The sequence below is a fragment of the Tetrao urogallus genome (genome assembly GCF_951394365.1).
Source record: "Tetrao urogallus genome assembly, chromosome: 7".
In the NCBI taxonomy this organism is placed as follows: Eukaryota; Metazoa; Chordata; class Aves; order Galliformes; family Phasianidae; genus Tetrao; species Tetrao urogallus.
In genome coordinates, this window is record NC_136820.1 from 18,726,458 (window position 1) to 18,744,781 (window position 18,324).

General features: G+C 43.1%; 1 protein-coding gene across 2 annotated transcripts in view; it reads right to left on the reverse strand.

The window, feature by feature from the left end:
* Window positions 1-18,324, reverse strand: part of CREB5 (cAMP responsive element binding protein 5) — a gene marked incomplete at both ends in the record, with an annotated part of 200,946 nt that overhangs the window by 5,023 nt on the left and 177,599 nt on the right. For both annotated transcript variants that reach the window (XM_079538541.1, XM_079538540.1), the window contains one exon: window positions 4,582-4,905. In XM_079538541.1, coding sequence (XP_079394667.1) covers window positions 4,582-4,905 — 324 coding nt within the window. The remainder of the gene's footprint in view (window positions 1-4,581; window positions 4,906-18,324) is intronic.

Genomic DNA, 18,324 nt, shown 5'->3' on the forward strand with positions numbered 1-18,324 from the left:
ATCTGACACAGCTTTGTTGCTGCCAGTCGGCCTGCGTGCCCCAGTGCTTGACTGCAAGGAGTACCCAGCTAACAGGGAAAGCAAACCATAAGGAATCTAGGCTGTTCCAATCAGAATGACTCAAAAATGGCTTCAGCAGCACAGAAGGAAAAGCAGCTAACACATTGGCTCGTTGGCTGGTGCCTTATCCTTAAATCTGTGAGATTTCACCTGTTGCCTTTATCTGATGCATGGAGTGTTTACTCTCTTATGGATACCCTAGAGAGCCATTCGCTTACTTTTGGTTTCTATGGTATGAGATAACGTCTCTTTATTGGAGTTTTTAAACAACTCCAAGGAAAATAACTCATTAACAGATGGGAAAATAATTGAATTCACAAAGTAAAAACTGAACTAAACTAAGGAAAGCTCTGGACATCTTCTCACAGGGGAGTCTGCTGATCTCTTATTTAGACTGTTTCTCTAAAGCTGACAATTCATTTTACATTAGCAAATGCTTTGGGGAAATGCCATGTGCTTGCAGTCTCTGCAATAATAAAGCTAGATGTTAGTAAATAGTTAATGTTGTGGGACGCTGGGATGTCAGCCAAATCTTCTCATTTTCTTTAATGTTTTCTAAGAGCTTGTCTGAAAGGTATTTGCAAGCAATGCAATACTTCACAGATTTAAATTCTTACGTCTGGCTCATTGTCCTCATTGTATGTACTACCCACCTGCACACCTTTAACATCATCTGAATCCAGTTTAGAACTCCTTTCCTAGTTTAAATCTCTCTCCTTGAACTGGCTTCATTGTCTCTTTCTCCTGACATGACTGTAGATGATTGACCATGGGGCAATTTACTCAGCTCCTGGCATGACGGCTGCAGATGGAGCTCAACTGTCTGCAAGGGGTAAAAGGATCCTAGCCCAGGAGCTGGCGGGCCTCATTGAAAGGTCTTTAAACTAGGTAAGAAGGGGGAAGGGGACAAAATGAGGACTGCTGAGGTTCAGGTAGTTCGAGGTTCAATATTGAACTTGATGGGTGACGAGGGTGGAGTTCGAAGGGATGGAGTGTGGCAGGGGAATGCTGCCTCCCTGAAGTGTCTATACACCAATGCGCGCAGTATGGGAAATAAACAGGAAGAGTTGGAGATCTGCGTGCGGTCACATGGCTATGATCTCATTGCGATCACAGAGACGTGGTGGGACAGCTCGCATGACTGGAATGTTGTCATGGAGGGCTATGTGCTCTTTAGGAAAGATCGGCTGGCGAGGCGGGGTGGTGGAGTTGCTCTTTATGTAAGAGAGCAGCTTGAATGTATTGAACTCCACCTGGGGGAGAGTGGTGTAGCAGTGGAGAGCTTGTGGGTAAGAATCAAGGGGCGGGCTGGTATGGCTGACACCGTTGTGGGTGTGTGCTACAGGCCCCCTGATCAGGAGGAGGAGGTTGATGAGGCCTTCCACAAACAGCTGGAAGCAGCGTCACGATCCCAGGCGCTGGTGCTTATGGGGGACTTCAATTATCCAGATATTTGCTGGAAAAGCAATGTGGCCAGGCATGCGCGGTCCAGACGGTTCCTGCAATGTGTTGAAGACAACTTCCTGATGCAGGTGGTTGAGGAACCGACGAGGAGAGGGGTACTGCTGGACCTTATTCTCACTAATAGAGAAGGGCTTGTGAGGGAAGTAAAGGTCGGGGGTAGCTTGGGTTGCAGTGACCATGAGATGGTGGAGTTCAAGATCCTGAGTGGAAGAAGTAAAGCAAAAAGTAGGATTGCTATCCTGGACTTTAGGAGAGCCGACTTCGATCTCTTCCGGGACCTACTTGGAGCTGTCTCATGGGCTAGGGTGTTGGAAGACAAGGGGGCCTGTGAGAGCTGGTGGGCATTTAAGCAGCTCTTCTTCCAAGCTCAGGATCGGTGTGTCCCTTTGAGGAAGAAATCGGGAAAGGGTGGCAGGAGACCTGTGTGGATGAGCAAGGAGCTCGTGCACAAACTCAAAGGAAAGAAGAAAGCCCATGAAATGCGGAAAAAGAGTCTGACTACTTGGGAAGAATACAGGAATGTTGTCAGGGTCTGCAGGGATGCGACAAGGAAGGCTAAAGCCCGCCTGGAATTAAATCTGGCAAAGGGGATAAAGGATAATAAGAAAGGTTTTTTCAAGTACATTAACAGTAAAAGGAAGACTAGGGAGAATGTGGCTCCCCTGCTAAGTGACGGGGGTGTGCTGGTAACGGGGGATGCTGAGAAGGCGGAGATACTGAATGCCTTCTTTGCTTCTGTTTTCAGTGAAAAAGCTCCCACTCGGGAATCTGAGACCCTGGAGGTGAGTGAGAGGATCTGGGGAATGGAAGACCTCCCTTCTGTCAGGGAAGAGGTGGTCCAGGAGCGCCTAGGCAACACCAATGTTCACAAATCCATGGGACCTGATGGGATTCATCCACGGGTGCTGAGGGAGCTGGCAGAGGTGGTTGCTGAACCGCTTTCTGTCATCTTTGAGAAGTCTTGGAGGACGGGGGAGGTGCCTGAAGACTGGAAGATAGCCAATGTCACTCCGGTCTTCAAAAGAGGCAAGAAGGAAGACCCAGGCAATTATAGGCCAGTCAGCCTCACCTCTGTCCCTGGAAAGGTGATGGAACAGCTTGTACTGGATGTCATCTCCAGACAACTGGAAGAAGAGGAGGTTATCAGGAATAGTCAGCACGGGTTCACAAGGGGGAGGTCGTGCTTGACCAACCTGGTAGCCTTCTATGATGTTGTCTCTGGCTGGGTGGATGAGGGGAGAGCAGTGGATGTAGTCTACCTTGATTTCAGCAAGGCATTTGATACTGTCCCCCACGACATCCTTATAACAAAGCTGAGGAAGTGTGGGATAGATGAGTGGACAGTGAGGTGGGTTGAGAACTGGCTGACTGGCAGAGCGCAGAGGGTCATTGTTGGTGGTGCAGAGTCCGGTTGGAGGCCTGTAGCTAGCGGTGTTCCTCAGGAGTCTGTGCTGGGTCCGGTCTTGTTCAACATCTTCATCAATGACCTTGATGAGGGGATAATGGCCACCCTCAGCAAGTTTGCTGATGATACGAAGTTGGGAGGATTGGCTGACACGCCTGAAGGCTGTGCTGCCATTCAGCAAGACCTGGATAGGCTGGAGAGCTGGGCAGAAAAAAACCGGATGAGGTTTAACAAAAGCAAGTGTAGAGTCTTGCATCTGGGGAAGAATAATTGCATGCACCGGTACAGGTTGGGGGATGACCTGCTGGAGGGGAGCTCTGCGGAAAGGGACCTGGGTGTCCTGGTGGATGACAGGTTGGCCATGAGCCAGCAGTGTGCCCTTGCAGCCAAAAAGGCCAATGGCTTACTGGGGTGCATTAAAAAGAGCGTGGCCAGCAGGTCGAGGGAGGTGATCCTCCCCCTCTACTCTGCCCTGGTGAGGCCTCATCTGGAGTACTGCGTCCAGTTCTGGGCTCCCCAGTACAAAAAAGACAAGGATCTCTTGGAAAGAGTCCAGCGGAGGGCCACGAAGATGGTGAAGGGCCTGGAGCATCTCTCCTATGAGGAAAGGCTGAGTGAACTGGGTCTGTTCAGCCTTGGGAAGAGAAGACTGAGAGGGGACCTGATCCAGGTCTATAAATATCTAAGGTGTGGGGGGCAGAATGGCGAGGCCAGACTGTTTTCAGTGGTGAGTGGAGACAGGACAAGGGGAAACGGCTGGAAACTGCAGCATAGGAAGTTCCGCACAAACATGCGCAAGAACTTCTTTACAGTGAGGGTGACGGAGCACTGGAACAGGCTGCCCAGGGAGGTGGTGGAGTCTCCTTCTCTGGAGATGTTCAAGACCTGCCTGGATGCCTACCTGTGTGACCTGCTGTAGGGAACCTGCTTTGGCAGGTGGGTTGGACTCGATGATCTCTGAAGGTCCCTTCCAACCCCTACAATTCTGTGATTCTGTGATTCTGTGATTCTGTAGGCCCACTATTGCCCACGCTGTTACCTAATCATACACCACACCTAGGAGCTGCAATCCCCTTCACAAGGTCTGAAATCCTTTATCTCTTCCTCTAAGCCAGTGTACCTTAAAACTATTTATCTCTACTATCTGCAATATAGACAAGAAATAAATACACCATTGAGTTCAGTGAGGTTGTTTCTTTACATATTGTGCATACACACACATACATAAATTCCTTACTTTGAGTATGCGTATGTGTGGCCATTTTACTTCACTAAAGATTGTGGTATCTATTTCTGTACACAGAATGCATGCAACTCTTTAAATCTTGGCTTGAGAAGTCAAGCACAACGTACAGTGTAGAACATAGATTCATAATATACTTTGTCCATAAAAGAATAATGTGGCAATGTGCAGAGATCAGAGTAGAGAAAAAACTTGGAGTTCCTTATTAAGTAAGACATTACAAGTGCCAAGAATATTAAGCAGAAAAATAAGTTGTTGATTCATACGATTTTCTCCGTAAAGTCTATGCTTCCCTGCCACCAGTAGCCAGCATTTTTAAGTAGCTGGAGGGCGAGATGCAACACAGGCATGAGACTTTTACTCCACATAACAGCAAAACTCAGAGATGCAGCATGGCATCAGGGTCTACCTGTGCTTGTCCGCCCGAATGCAGCGGTGGGTGCGGCGAGGTCTGGTGATGTGCTGGGTGTGCGTGAAGGTGCGAGTGGGAGTGGTGGTGGGGGTGATTCTGCTGGTGATGAGGCTGAGGATGAGGATGGTGCGCTGGGTGCTGGTGCTGGTGGGGGTAGGAGTGGTGAGGTGGCAGCGTCTGGTGTTGATGAGGGTGTGAGTGCATATGATGGTGTGGCGTCTGGTCCTGCCGCGAGCTCATCATTTCCATCATGTGGCCCATGGTGTTCATATTCCCGTTCGACATGGCGGCAGGGTGATGAGTCAGTGCTGCCTTCAATCTCTGGAACAAAGCAAAGAAGAAAATTTATATGTGGAGTTCAGAGCATTCAGAATAACATTTCTGATGTAGAACCGGTGCCTTGTGCTTTGAGATTTTTTTTTCTTGTTGTTCCCTTGATAAAACACATCTTATTTCAGTTTGAGAAAGAATATATTCTTGGGCTCTAATCTAATTTTCCACTGTAAGTATGTAGAGATGTAAACATATGAATTGAAACTCAACAGTTGCACATTTCCTACTGTGCTGCTGAAGAGAAATAACTTGCTTTCCTTCTTTCCTGTTTGACCGGCTCAGTACCCTTAGTTTCATCAAGTTGTTATTCTTTCAGTTTTAAAAAGAAAGGTCTGATTAAAATAAAGGTGAAAAAAAAGTCTAATATTTAGTTTTCTTCTCCTTTGTACTATAGATTTTATTTAAAAGACCACTGATAAATACACCACATTGACATGTGTTTTTAAAGTTCAAGTTTAAAGTATTCTACAATTGTAAGAGCACTCAACCTGTGTTTCTATTTTTTTCATTAGAAAGACAAGAAAATTGCAAGGGTGGTCTCAATCTGGTCCTTTTTCTTTACAGAAAGTTCAAATATATGCTACGTTATCATGCACTAAACTCTTCTCCTCATGTTTTGTTGGTCCTGGAGCTCTGACCAGGACAATGCTCTCCTTAATATCAATAAGATTCTATCAGAAACCACCAAAGAGTAATGGGAAGGGCTGCTAGATTTTGAACTATGAGGTATGGTACTTGTGTACCAAGATGACAAATAACTGAAATACAGAGAAAAAAATGTTCCCACTCAGCACAGTTGCAGGGTCACCCCAAAGCTGCAAATTATACCAGAAATACAGGAAAGCTGCAAGAAATGGTAGTGGTAGAAGGAACAGAGGTGTGCATTTCCCTGTGGCAACCACTGTAGGGCACAGATAACAGTCAGAAGATCCTACAGCCAATGTGGATAACTCTTGTCAAGTGGAAGAGTAATCACAATATCATAGAATCACAGAATCACAGAATGGCTTGGGTTGGAAGGGATAGCAAGGATCACCAAGCTCCCCTACTGAAGGCAGGGCCATCAACCTCCATATCTAATACTAGACCAGGCTGCCCAGGGCCCCATCCAATGTGGCCTTGAACACCTCCAGGGATGGGGCATCCACAAACTCTCTGGGCAGCCTGTTCCAGCACTGAACTGCATTTTGGTTTTGTCTTTAAAGCAAAACCAAATTGTCAGGAAACACAGGATCTGTATATAAGAATTTCAATATATATTTAAAAAACATGTCTGTGCAACTCTATTGCAAGGTAATGGGTAAAGGATCCTATGTTCAAAGTTGCTACTGTTTTCTGTACCTGTATATTACTGTTACCGTGTTTGTATATTTGTATACCCTTTTCTATTTGCACAAACATTGCATCAAACACAAATATATTCTTAACCAAAACAGAACAAAAGGTAAAATATTAGGGAAAGAGAAAAAAAAAAAAAAAAAAAGAAAGGAAAAATTTTAGGAGGAAAAAAAAAAAAAGTAACAGTATCAATTCAAAATATTTTCCCATAATTTTTGTATGCCAAATGTTTTTGCAGAAGGTCATTCTACTGAGGTATTTTAATAGATTTATTGATTCAAATTCAGTATGTTGTTTCACTAACGATCAACTGGCTGAATAAGAGTTTTTTTTAAAAAGAAAACTTACAGGTACTTTGTAAGAGATATCTACATCTCAGTTGTATTAAGGAAAACTAGATTGCTGACTTTAATAAGTTTCTTCACTGAAAGCCTATCAAATTGTTGCTATACTATGGCACCTGACAATCTTCTCAAATTGATGCAATTATGACAGCAAAGTTAAGTATCTCTTACCCTACTGCTGAGCACTTATTCTGTATGTCCAAACTGAGCTCAGTCTAACACCCACAGCAGTAACCTGTCCTAGATACAACGGAAGACTTGCGTAGCACTCATCCTTCATACTTCTGAGTTCAGGTGCTACACTGGTTATTCTAAACAGCTCTTCACAGTGCTCCAGATATCAGGTGTTACTCAGGAATGTATTCAGAAAAATATGGCAAACAACAAATGAACCAGCTAAGTCACTCTGCACATCTTTCTTCTTCAGAACTGATCAAGACCTTTATTGTGAAGCAGCACTCAGCTCTTAAGCCAAAGCATCAGCGAAAGCTATCGTAACTCTTTTCTGAATTGCAGTGCAAAACCAGACTCGTGTTAGCCAGCATTTTTCAAAGGATGAACACCTAACAAAATCTGCCAATGCTATATTTGTCAAAAAGCTCTGAAACTGACCTGCAGCATGGTGCATTCTAAATTGCAGACTTTTAAAGCAAAAAAAAAGAAAAAAGAAAAAACTCAAAACTCAATATGTGAAGAATCGTTTTTTTTCAGCTGTAAAAACTGTGGCTTACTAGTGTGGCGCAACTTCAAGGAGGATAAATTATTTTGTTTTCTTTCCACAGCCTCTTCTACCACATCCATTTATTTAAGATAGCAAATCAAGAGAGACTGTGAGAGGTCTGATGTGCAGCTGGTTTCAGTCAATGGGGGTCATTTCCATTTGGTCTGTGTATTTTACAAGCTCCTTGTTCACTGTTCCCAATGGGAGGGTGAGCCAGCTGCCCTGGATCAGAGTCCTGGTCAGAAACCAGCTATCTACCTCACCCTGTCCCAGCACAGCAGCAGCCATTGCCTGGCCCTCGTGCCCCTGTAGCTTTGTGCTTAGATCAGATCTGCAGCAGAGACAGCCCAGCATGCACACGCACCCAGGGCAGCGTTTATCTTTCATTACCGAGTTGCTGCTGCCAATCAGAAACATTTGGGGAACCATAATTTTTTTTTTTTTTCATTTAGTCTTCAGTGAGATCAATTGATTTTGATGTTTTAGTTGGAGCACAGGGGGAAAAAAATGAGCAGAACTTTGCAAGATCTTTGCACTGGGTATATGTAGAGCTGGAAGGGAAGGCTGCATTTTTGTTATTGTTCTTTTTATGTGTGTTAATTGCAAACAGCTGTTTTGTTTTAGTGTCAAATAAATCTAGAATGAAATTATAACTCAGGACCAAATCCTGTGGATGTTCAGGTTTTTGGGAAGTGTGTCACTGACCGCACTGGGGCCTGGGGACACTCAGCAGCACATGGGGCCAGATGGATGGGCCTCATCACTCAGATCTGCTGTCACCAAAAAGCAAAACTTCTGCCAACCTCAGTGACAGTGTTCCTTAGGACCCAGTCCTCTTCACACCTTTTTAAAGTGCAGTCTTAAAAAAATCCCCACCAGCCTGGAGTTCCCACTCAAGCCAACAAGAAATGCAGATACTCATCAATCTTAGGCCCTAGATGATTTATTATTATTATTATTTGATCAAACTGACACGTCAACTGACATCAGTTACAAGCAGATTTCCACCTGATCACTGTCATTTCCATTCATGATTGCCTTTGGGACAGATGAGATGAGACACTGTTTTCACAGAGCACAGTCTGCTTCGCCTCTGATCAAGTAAATAAAGCAAATTCCCTTTTGATCCTACAGGAAGCCAGAAGAACATACACTCTCACATTTGATGTTTAGAAGGAAATGGAAACAATGGAAAATATTGCCCCACAGATACGAGTATAGTGTTCCCTGTGCTATTGCTCGTGGTTACGCACTTAACTGACACATTTAGTTTAAAGCCATCCCACTGTATATCATATAAAGCTAACACCTCAAATAAGCTATCACTGAACTGGAAATACTGTTTTCTGGAAACAGCTTGTTCTGATCCTAAAACCTGACATTATGGCGCAATGAATTACTTGGTGTCTTTCTCTGTATCAACATTAACCACAATATATTTGTGGTCTGCCAAAAACAGGCTTCAAGAATTTCAGATCGTGAATGAAAAAGAATATCAGCTTTCCAAACACTCCTCAGCTCAAGATCTTGCTGTTTTTCTAATACTTCTTAATCATGACATGGATTTCAGGGTTGTCTTAGTTTTAGCCCCACTTTTCTTTCTCCAAAATTGCTAGCAAAAATTACCAGGATTATTTCAATTTGTTCAAAGGAAAAGAAAAAAAAAAGATAATTAGAACTGTTATTTTGGAGGTCGCTTTTCTCACAACTCAAATCACTCTGGGAGTTTCATATTTGTATAAATATTTATAACATTTTAACAAGTTATATTTAGAGTACAACAGACTATAAATATTACAGTATATGCCATAATATATATACATGAAAATAAACTAAAACTTCCTCCCATTTATTTTTTTGTGGTGAAACAAAAAAAAAAATCTCTCCCAGTTTTACAGATTATTACTGAGTGCTCTATGACTGCATCAGGCAACAAACTATTATATCATCCAGATGAATTTTATGTTGGGACAGGCATGAGATCTGGTTTTGAATAGGATTGAATTGCTCTGAACAAGTATGCATCTTTGCACTCAGAAAAGCCTCTCTTCCTCTTCTAGCCCCCATGCCCAAATTCTGCTGAATTAGAGACAAGAACAGCTGTACTATCAGCTCATTGTCTGGTATATTTGTATCAGGAGATTTTATCAGGTCCCTGAAGTCAGATGGAATATAATCTCAAAGATATTTCTTGCACTGGTTAGTGGCAGTGATTCTAGTGCCTGTTATACAGGGATGCAATAAGTTCCCTGCAGGGAAGAGGCTGGAGAGGGGTGGGAAATCAGAACAATACAGACATAAACATCTCTACGCTCCTGCAATTAGATAGTAACCTCAAGGTGAAAATCTTGATTAGCCAAACTTTATGGCAAGAATCCCATAGATTTCAGTGACACCAGTATTGCTTTCTCATCTGTGACGATCAAGTTTTCTTTTTACACCAGTTCTCAAACCCAAGATGAATACATGGAGTTGAGCTGTGGAAGCTAGAGCCAAGAACAGAACATCACTCAGCATATGCCATGGCATCACACTGAATTTAATCCTTTCTTCAATGACGGTGATGAGAGAACTTACGTGTAAATGTCACTCTGGTCTTTTATAGCTGGCTGCCTACAAGCACTTCACAGTGTCAACAACAGAAACCACTGTTCCCAAATGTTCCACTCGCGTTCGTAAAAGCAAATTGGAGGCGATTCATCTCCACCCAGTAAGTGAATTGCGGATACTTATGACCGCATTTCAGATACTGGTGATTAGAAAGTCTCCAAAGCCATATTAACTGCTTGCTCCTTCATTTCTCCTGCAATAAAATAAAGTCCTGCATTTTGACAGAAGGAGGAGTGAGAGGTGTGAGAAGGACATGAAATCCAGAACTGAAGTGACACGTTGCACTAATGAAAAGAGAAAAGGGGGATGCATTTAATTCACAGCTTACTGGTAAACAGTGCCAAACTGCTAATCTTCTAATTATTTTCACGTTGCTTGGCAAATCTGAATTGTACTTTTCCTTTCCATTGTACTTTCTTGCCCACTTAGGTTTTGTAACACCACTAACAATGGATCGTCATCAAGGCTTCAGAACAGCTTAGTTTCTAACAAAAACAACAAATTTGCTCCCTTGTCCTTCCAAACACAAACAGAATTAAACCTCAGCAGAAAGCAGCAGTGAGAACCAACTGCAAACAATCAAACCAACAATAAAACTAATAGACATCATGCTGCTCGAGGATGGGTCAGCTGTAAGAGCTGCTGCACTTGGAGGAGTCTGGCTTTCCAATGACATCAAGACAAGTGACACCACTCCAGACTAGTGCCAGTTTTAAATAATACAATACAGATTGCAACTAGAGTGGCCCGGGGTACTTGGCCAGAACCAACATCTTCTGGTGATGGCATTTCATTGAGAATGGAAACGGCTCAGGAACAACAGAAAACACAAGAGATCACAGCCCATCTCCACCTAGAAGTTTCCCTCTCTTCATCTCAAAGCAACTCACCAAGGAGATAAGCATCATTATCCCCGTGCAATGCACCACCTTTATAAGGATGAGCAGTAGAGAAATGCTAAATTCTCCATGCCTATTCTGCATGTATTTTACTGAACAAATAAATTATGAGCAAGACAGAAAATACACTGAAAATACAGTTTGCACTTCTCACTGTATACGACTTATTGCATGAATCATTTCTCAGTGTAGTGTTAAACAACTGGGTTTGATTCGCACAGGAGTCAGGAAATGTAAAGTTCAAAAAATCAAACCCCTAATTCCCACAAAGTCTAAGTCAACCCCTGCATTTGTATCCACGACAAGGGATATTTAATTATGTAATCACATAACAGACAGCAAAATGATTTATTACTGGCAAATGGTGTCATATAATTTCAACATACAATACCAATGAAAGGATCCAAAAAATACAACCAGTTTCTGTCTCATTTCCCCTCTGTGTGCCAGAGTCCAGAAGTGAAACTGCTACTTAGCTGCTACCTACCCCTGGAGAGGCAGGTTTCTGACTGCAAAATGCCTGACACTGTGGGGATTAATTGCCTGTGCCTGCTGTCAGTAGGCAAGCACATATCTCATCTCCATCCTCATTCTCCAAATGGACAGTCTTTTGCTTAGTTACTCTGCTAGATTTATCAATATTATATTCCCATATCATGCCTGCCAAGTTATCACCTGCAAAAAACATAGAAAAGGAGGGGGCAAAAAAATTGTCCAGCGTTACACCCTGCAAAGAAGGGGCAAACTAGGGGTCAACAGAACCTGAACCTGCAATGTCCAGATGTCTTCTGCAATGCCCGTATTACAGCATATTCTAGAGCTGAAAACAACAAACCTTTCTATGCATTGGATGTGGAATATTCCTCATGACTTCCTTGCTCCTGCTAGCAAAGTCTGTATCCAGGTTTCTAAAACCATGTTCCTATCTTCCAAACAATACAAGCAGGAAGTGCATGCACAGTGCTGATGCTGCTATATATATCTTGCTTGAACACAGAATGAACACTTACAAATCTATTAAAGGAGAAAAGTGGGAATTGAATTCAGAGGAAATTTAGGATTTGACTATACAAGCCAGATACAGAGCAAAGCCTCAAATCAGAGTGCTTTTTAACATTGAGAAAAACTCTGTAGGTTTGGGCATTTTAATCCATACTCAAAGATCAGAGTGGATTAGCGCTGTACAAATTCCTCTCAGCAGAATACTGCTCTGAAATCTCAAGACCCCTGAAAGAGTTATTTTGGTTTCTTGCAGAGATGCAAGCTGCTGGCTTGCTTTTTCCCTCTTACAGGCATAATATACACACCAACGACATGAGAAAGGCAGGTTCAAAGTCTTTCTCTGTCTGAAGATTTCTGAACTTTCATCACCCACCTCTCACTAAGAGTGATTATGATTAAGTCATTCATATTCAAAGAAAAATGCCATCCAAGTATATAAAACTTGGGTTGTTTTTTTTTTTTTTTTTTTTTTCCCTTTTCCCCTTCACTAGTGTGATTTTGAATACTCGTTTTTCCTGGATTAAACCCAGCACATTTAAAGGACTACTAGCAAGCCAGAAATGGGATACATGTGCAGTTAAAAGTGCTTTGATTTCATCCCAGATGTGCAGTGCTCAAGGGCGTATACATATACACACACAGTAATCCAGAGACTGAGTATAGGCTATGATCTGATCTGCAGATTTTGCTTCAAGATTATACCAACCAGACTCTGAAATGCAAAACCAAAGGCCTGACCACTTACAGTCATTTGGGATCCCAGGGCACTTTGTGAAGGACTATTGATGTTCATTAGCCTATTGGCCTGATTGGAGAATTGAATGCAGGTAATTAGACTTTGTTTCATTGCCACTTAGTTTCAGATGAAGTTGTTTTTCCCCTTTATTTCTAAAATTAAGTAATTCCCGAAACATTTTTCAAGCATTCCTGGATCTTTTTTTTTTTTTTTTTTTTTCCTAAAGAAAAGACTAGAACTTAAGGTACAGGATAGTGACATATAAAATGAGAATATGCTTAAAGGTTATTTCACACTTTTCTAAAGCTGAGTTCCAGCATTTGATGAAAAGGACAGACGAGGAGAGGAGAGGAGAGGAGAGGAGAGGAGAGGAGAGGAGAGGAGAGGAGAGGAGAGGAGAGGAGAGGAGAGGAGAGGAGAGGAGAGGAGAGGAGAGGAGAGGAGAGGAGAGGAGAGGAGAGGAGAGGAGAGGAGAGGAGAGGAGAGGAGAGGAGAGGAGAGGAGAGGAGAGGAGAGGAGAGGAGAGGAGAGGAGAGGAGAGGAGAGGAGAGGAGAGGAGAGGAGAGGAGAGGAGAGGAGAGGAGAGGAGAGGAGAGGAGAGGAGAGGAGAGGAGAGGAGAGGAGAGGAGAGGAGAGGAGAGGAGGAGAATTGTAATCTATGGCAAAAGCTATCTGCAAGAATATAATGCATATTTAGCACTGAACGTGTATCAGTGTTGATATGTACTGTTCTTTCACAACCTCATGCAAGGTCTCTCATGCTTTCCCACCTTTCCCAGTGGAAAGTTCTCCTGACCTCAACCACTAGACTGCTGCCCTTCACCATGTTCTCCATCCATAAGGCCATCTCTCTTTGTTCACGTGCAGCTCGAGTTGCTGCCTTATTTTTCACCATCAGGCATGGATCAGCTGTTTTTAAGCAGTGGCATCTGAGTCAGAGACATTGAGTTTCAAGGCTACCTGAGGCTCCAAAAAGAAGAGATTCTCTACTCAACCACTCAAGGAACATTTCAACTCTGTATCATCTAGCCTTTCCATCAGTTCTTTGAGGATTTTTAACACTTCAGCACAGCTACTGTGTAAAATGACAAATAATACTAACTAAAAAACAAAAAACCTCTCAGAAATATTCTTCTTTTTGGGAAAAAAAAAAAAAAAAAAAGCATGGCATGGTTTATCCTAATAGGTTCTCTTTGTGTTTGAAGAGGCGAGGAATATATCCCAGCACTCTTACTGTGGCTCGGCTGACAAGCAATGACTTATTAAAACACAGTATTTCAGCTTCTCACTCTCTTCTGTTCTGTAGAATTACTCTTTGGCACTACTACTTTACAGAGCAATGTGTCAGAGCAAACAGAAAAACAGCCTTCCCTGGGGAAGGGAAAGATGCTGTCTGCTTGGTAAGCCATTGACTCATTCAGCCATTTCTGGACAGCTGGTTGCTGGTCTGGGCTGTCCTACACGCACCACAGGACACAGAACAAATTTCCATGGCTCAGAGACCTGGCTAGACTCACAGCTGTAGCGGCTGAACAGGAGCAGGATTTCCTTTCCAGCATTGACAGGTACGGAGAGCATCCTGCCTCACTTGATTGTGACACTATGGATTTTGGCAAGGACACTCAGCAAGTGTCTCCCACAGACATGCACACCTTTCCATGCACAAGTCGCCTGCCAGAAGCAGAGGGACAGGTAATGTGGGCTTACAGGGCTGCACTCCTGTCCTTTCTCACTGTCCTCCTCAGGACAATCGAGTATTTAAAGAAGTGTGTCCAACAGCTCCTGCTATTGCTCTACCTTCCTTTTAAAATATTTCTTGTGTATTTGTAATGAGCACAGGAGAAAGGCATAAATACCGCCCTGTTTTGGTGCTTAACACATCTTCCTGTCTCCTCTGCCAGCCTTGCCAGCAGCATTATCCATCTTCCTGACACCACCATTGTCTGATTCATTTGACATATGCACCAGAAAGACAAGTCATGTTCCGAACAAGATCATAGCGCTGTGATCTCATTCGCGTCTCAGTCTCCTCAGTGACTGCACTTCACAGCACCTCTCAGCTCTCAGTCTCTCAGGGGCTGGTGACTTTTCCAGCTTTCTCACTGCAAACTTTATGGAACAGAAATCACTGAGTCAACATGCCCCATTATTTCCCTCTCATTTGAAATGAAAAAAGCCTCATGCCTACCTCACTTTGTGAAATTCAGGTAAAAGTTATGACTAAGTTTCCCCTTTTGGCAGGCACACCAACAAGTCAGTTTAGGACTGGTCTCCTCATAGATAACTGCATCTCTCATTACTCTCTGTGTGCTACATCAGTCTCAGCTGCAGGAGTGCACATCTCAGGGTTGGCCAGAGATGGCTGTGTTCTGGCAGATGGGGCACAGGCATCCCCCCCAGACATGTGGCTGCCAGTGGGAGGATGGAGCTGGGGCATCCTGCTCCCTCTGATGCATACCTGTGTGTGCAAACCACTTCACCCCTGCTCCTCTAACACATCCCTGTGTCCCACAGTGTCCATCTCTCCTGTCCACTGAGCAGTGGGATTTTCAGCATCCCACCACTGCCTGTAGTATAACCTTTATATATATATATATATATATATATATATATATATACCTTTAAAGGTAGTATATGCCTTTAATAACCCACTAGTCATCTGGCCACATAAGCTCCTGTCTCACAGCTACTTCTCCCTGGAGATCCGCCAAAGAATGAAAGACCAGGTGAGAGGAGGATGGAGGCTGACAAAACCAGGGACTTGGAGGGACTGAGGGAGAGGAAATAGGGTGAAGATTAGGAAAAGGGAGGTAAAAATAGCTGACTTTTATCTCTGATTTTAAAGCAGCATCAGATAATTTATCACATTTTGGTGGCACTCCAGCTGGCAGTGAAAAGACCTATCTTTTTATTAACTCAATTAGCCTGCTTATTTATCAGCAGAATCCTAGAAGATGCCACCAGAGACTGCACTGTGCTGGTCTCAGGCTATGGGCTGGTGGGCCAGAAGGAGGCCTGTATGGCAGCACGTCACCCTGATGGCTCCAGGCAGAGCTCATCACCATGCTGTTCTGGCCACAGAATTCCACAGCATACATCTTGCTCATCAATGAATGCACAAGGAAAGCAACAGAGGGATACAGAGGAGATAAATAAAGCTGGCCTTGGACTGGCACAGAAATGCTGCTGAGGCTGCTGAGGCTCCAGATACAGATGTTGAACAAAATGCTGCTTGGAGATACCTGAGCTGAAGTGTTTCCAACACCAAGTGATGAAAAAAACAGGACAGTGGAGTGCAGATTCCCAACAAGCTAAAATCCCTCTCAGTCCTAGAAACTGTAGAGAATAATTTCAGCATGATTTCAATGCTATCATAAATAGCATTTATTTTTCTCTTGCTGCTTCCATAAAATGTCAGGCTTCCTTCCCTATCACACATAAACACAGTTACAACATAGATATGCCGGCTTCCAACATAGCCTTTAAAAGACAGTGTGCAGTTTCCCATTCATACAAATAGTCCGCAGTGCCTCAGCATAAACACAAGACTGCTCAGAAGGGTAGAGGGTCTCCTTGGAATAAGGACACGATGCACACACTGCCAAATACTGCTGTCGTCACAACAGAATTTAAAGAAAATTTGGGCTTTGGTTTTTTTTTTTTCTTTTTGCTTTCTTTGAGTTTCTTTAGATGTTCTTTCTCTTCCTAAAATGCGACAGGATGTTTTAAGGCAGGACACCCCATCAAACCAAGATGGCAGTGAATGTTTCAACAGAGATAAGCTCATGGGAGCCTTTAACAAAGGGTTCCCTCAAAATGCATCCCCTCCACCCCCTGGCCCCCTGGCCAAGTTTGCCTTTCAGCCTCTCCCGCTGATGATTAGCTTGACATTCTGAATTGAGATTCTGCCTGACAGATGACTCCACTCCCACTGATAGTTTAGGCCACATATCAACATTTTATAAATTCTTAATTTTCTCACTGCAGCCATATTGAACAGTTTTGTGCAAATGAGGCTTATAATTACCCAGATAAATCAGTCCTATGCAGTATTTCTTAGGATCTTTCTCAATTTTCTCCCTGGAGGATTGGATCCCATCTGCTTCACTACATTCAGGCTAATTGAAGGGCACTGACTTTTTCCAAATGGATTCATTAATTACTCCAGCCAGATTCTCTGTGGGGTTCTTCATTCAATAGGTGACACTTCAGCTGTACTATACCATCCACCCATGTTTAGCAATGCTGCTCTGAGTCTCAGTTACGAGCTAAAACATTTGCAGATGCATTGGCAGGAACGGTCCTGGCCTTTACTGTACAATGTTACAAAACGAATGTGATTCTGTTTCCCCTTTGCTTCTAATTTAATATTCATTCAGCATCTATAAATAATGTAACCACGACTGTTTCAATATGTTTTACTCCTTGCCATCATAAATATAAGCAACCGTCACAAAAAAAAAAAAAAAAAGAAACCATAAGTGTGCAGGTCTTGCTTTGCCAAGAGCAGAAAAAGAACAAAAACAAGCACTTACTGTCATGTTGCAGAAAATCTGCTATGTGTGACAGCATAAGATGAAATTAAACTATTAAACTTCAATAAAAAGCTGTCCTGTGTAATTCTGGGCCTGTGCTAATTTTGTTCAGTAAAGCAGCAGTCTGGGTTTTCGATAAATTCACAGGCAATCCTACAGCTCTGTCAATCATGGAACCAACAAGGAAAAATAAAGAGCCATGTAGCAAAGAACTAACATATGTGAGGAAGGTGGTGGCCACCATCTTCCACTACAAGCACTCAGTTCTGTAACAAGCAAAAACAAACCTCCCTGTGGTCACAGAGCCTGAATCCCTGTTAGAACATTTCTCAGCCTTCCCTAATAGTAAGCACAATTTCACGCCACTTAAAATATTTCATATTCTGAGAACTCGGTTTGTTAATCCAGGTCTGTGAGGCAACAGGCCTGGAAATCGGTGACACAATCTGCAGTGATTAAACAATAATACTTCATGCTTTCCAGGAATCCCAAAGCGTTTTGTAAACACTGGACCCAGCCACGAAGGCTGACTGGTCTCTCTGCATGGGTCCATGCCCCAGCACTTTGTGCTGGTGCACAGATGAAGGCCCTGGGCAGCTCCCCCGGTGTCATTAAATGTAGCATGAGACCCAGTTTATAGATTAGCGAACTAAAACTCTGAGATTGCCTCAATATTATATAAACCCATAGTGGCAGAGCCAGAAACTCAATCCAAGAGCTGACTCGCTTACAAACAGGGAATAGTCCTGCTCACTTTAACTCTTTCTTGCCTATGGTATTGTGAGTGCTCAGGATGCAGTAACAATCTGCTTCCCTGTGCATTAGTAGAGGCAACATCTCTTCTATGACAGTAGAATACATATGTGTAAGCTTTAACTACGTGGTTGGTTTTTGGAAGCTAATGCCAACCGAACAAAAATTTAATGAAGCTACTCATCTAACAAATCAGTAAGCACATAATTCTTCTCACATCCATGTTCACTGATTTGAAATAAATATCTCAGATAAGTAGATTGCGTACATAGGGATGCTGACAGGGACATGTGGTCTACATAGGAATGTACCTTGTCCTACAGGTCAATAAAAGATTTCTTTTGCCTGCTACACTTTTAGCTCAGCAGTGACTTCCCCAGAGCTCTAAGATGGACTTGGTCAGAAGCTTCATTTTTAAGGCAGAAATCTCTCACATCTTTACACCTGATTGCCACTTTATTTCTTCTTA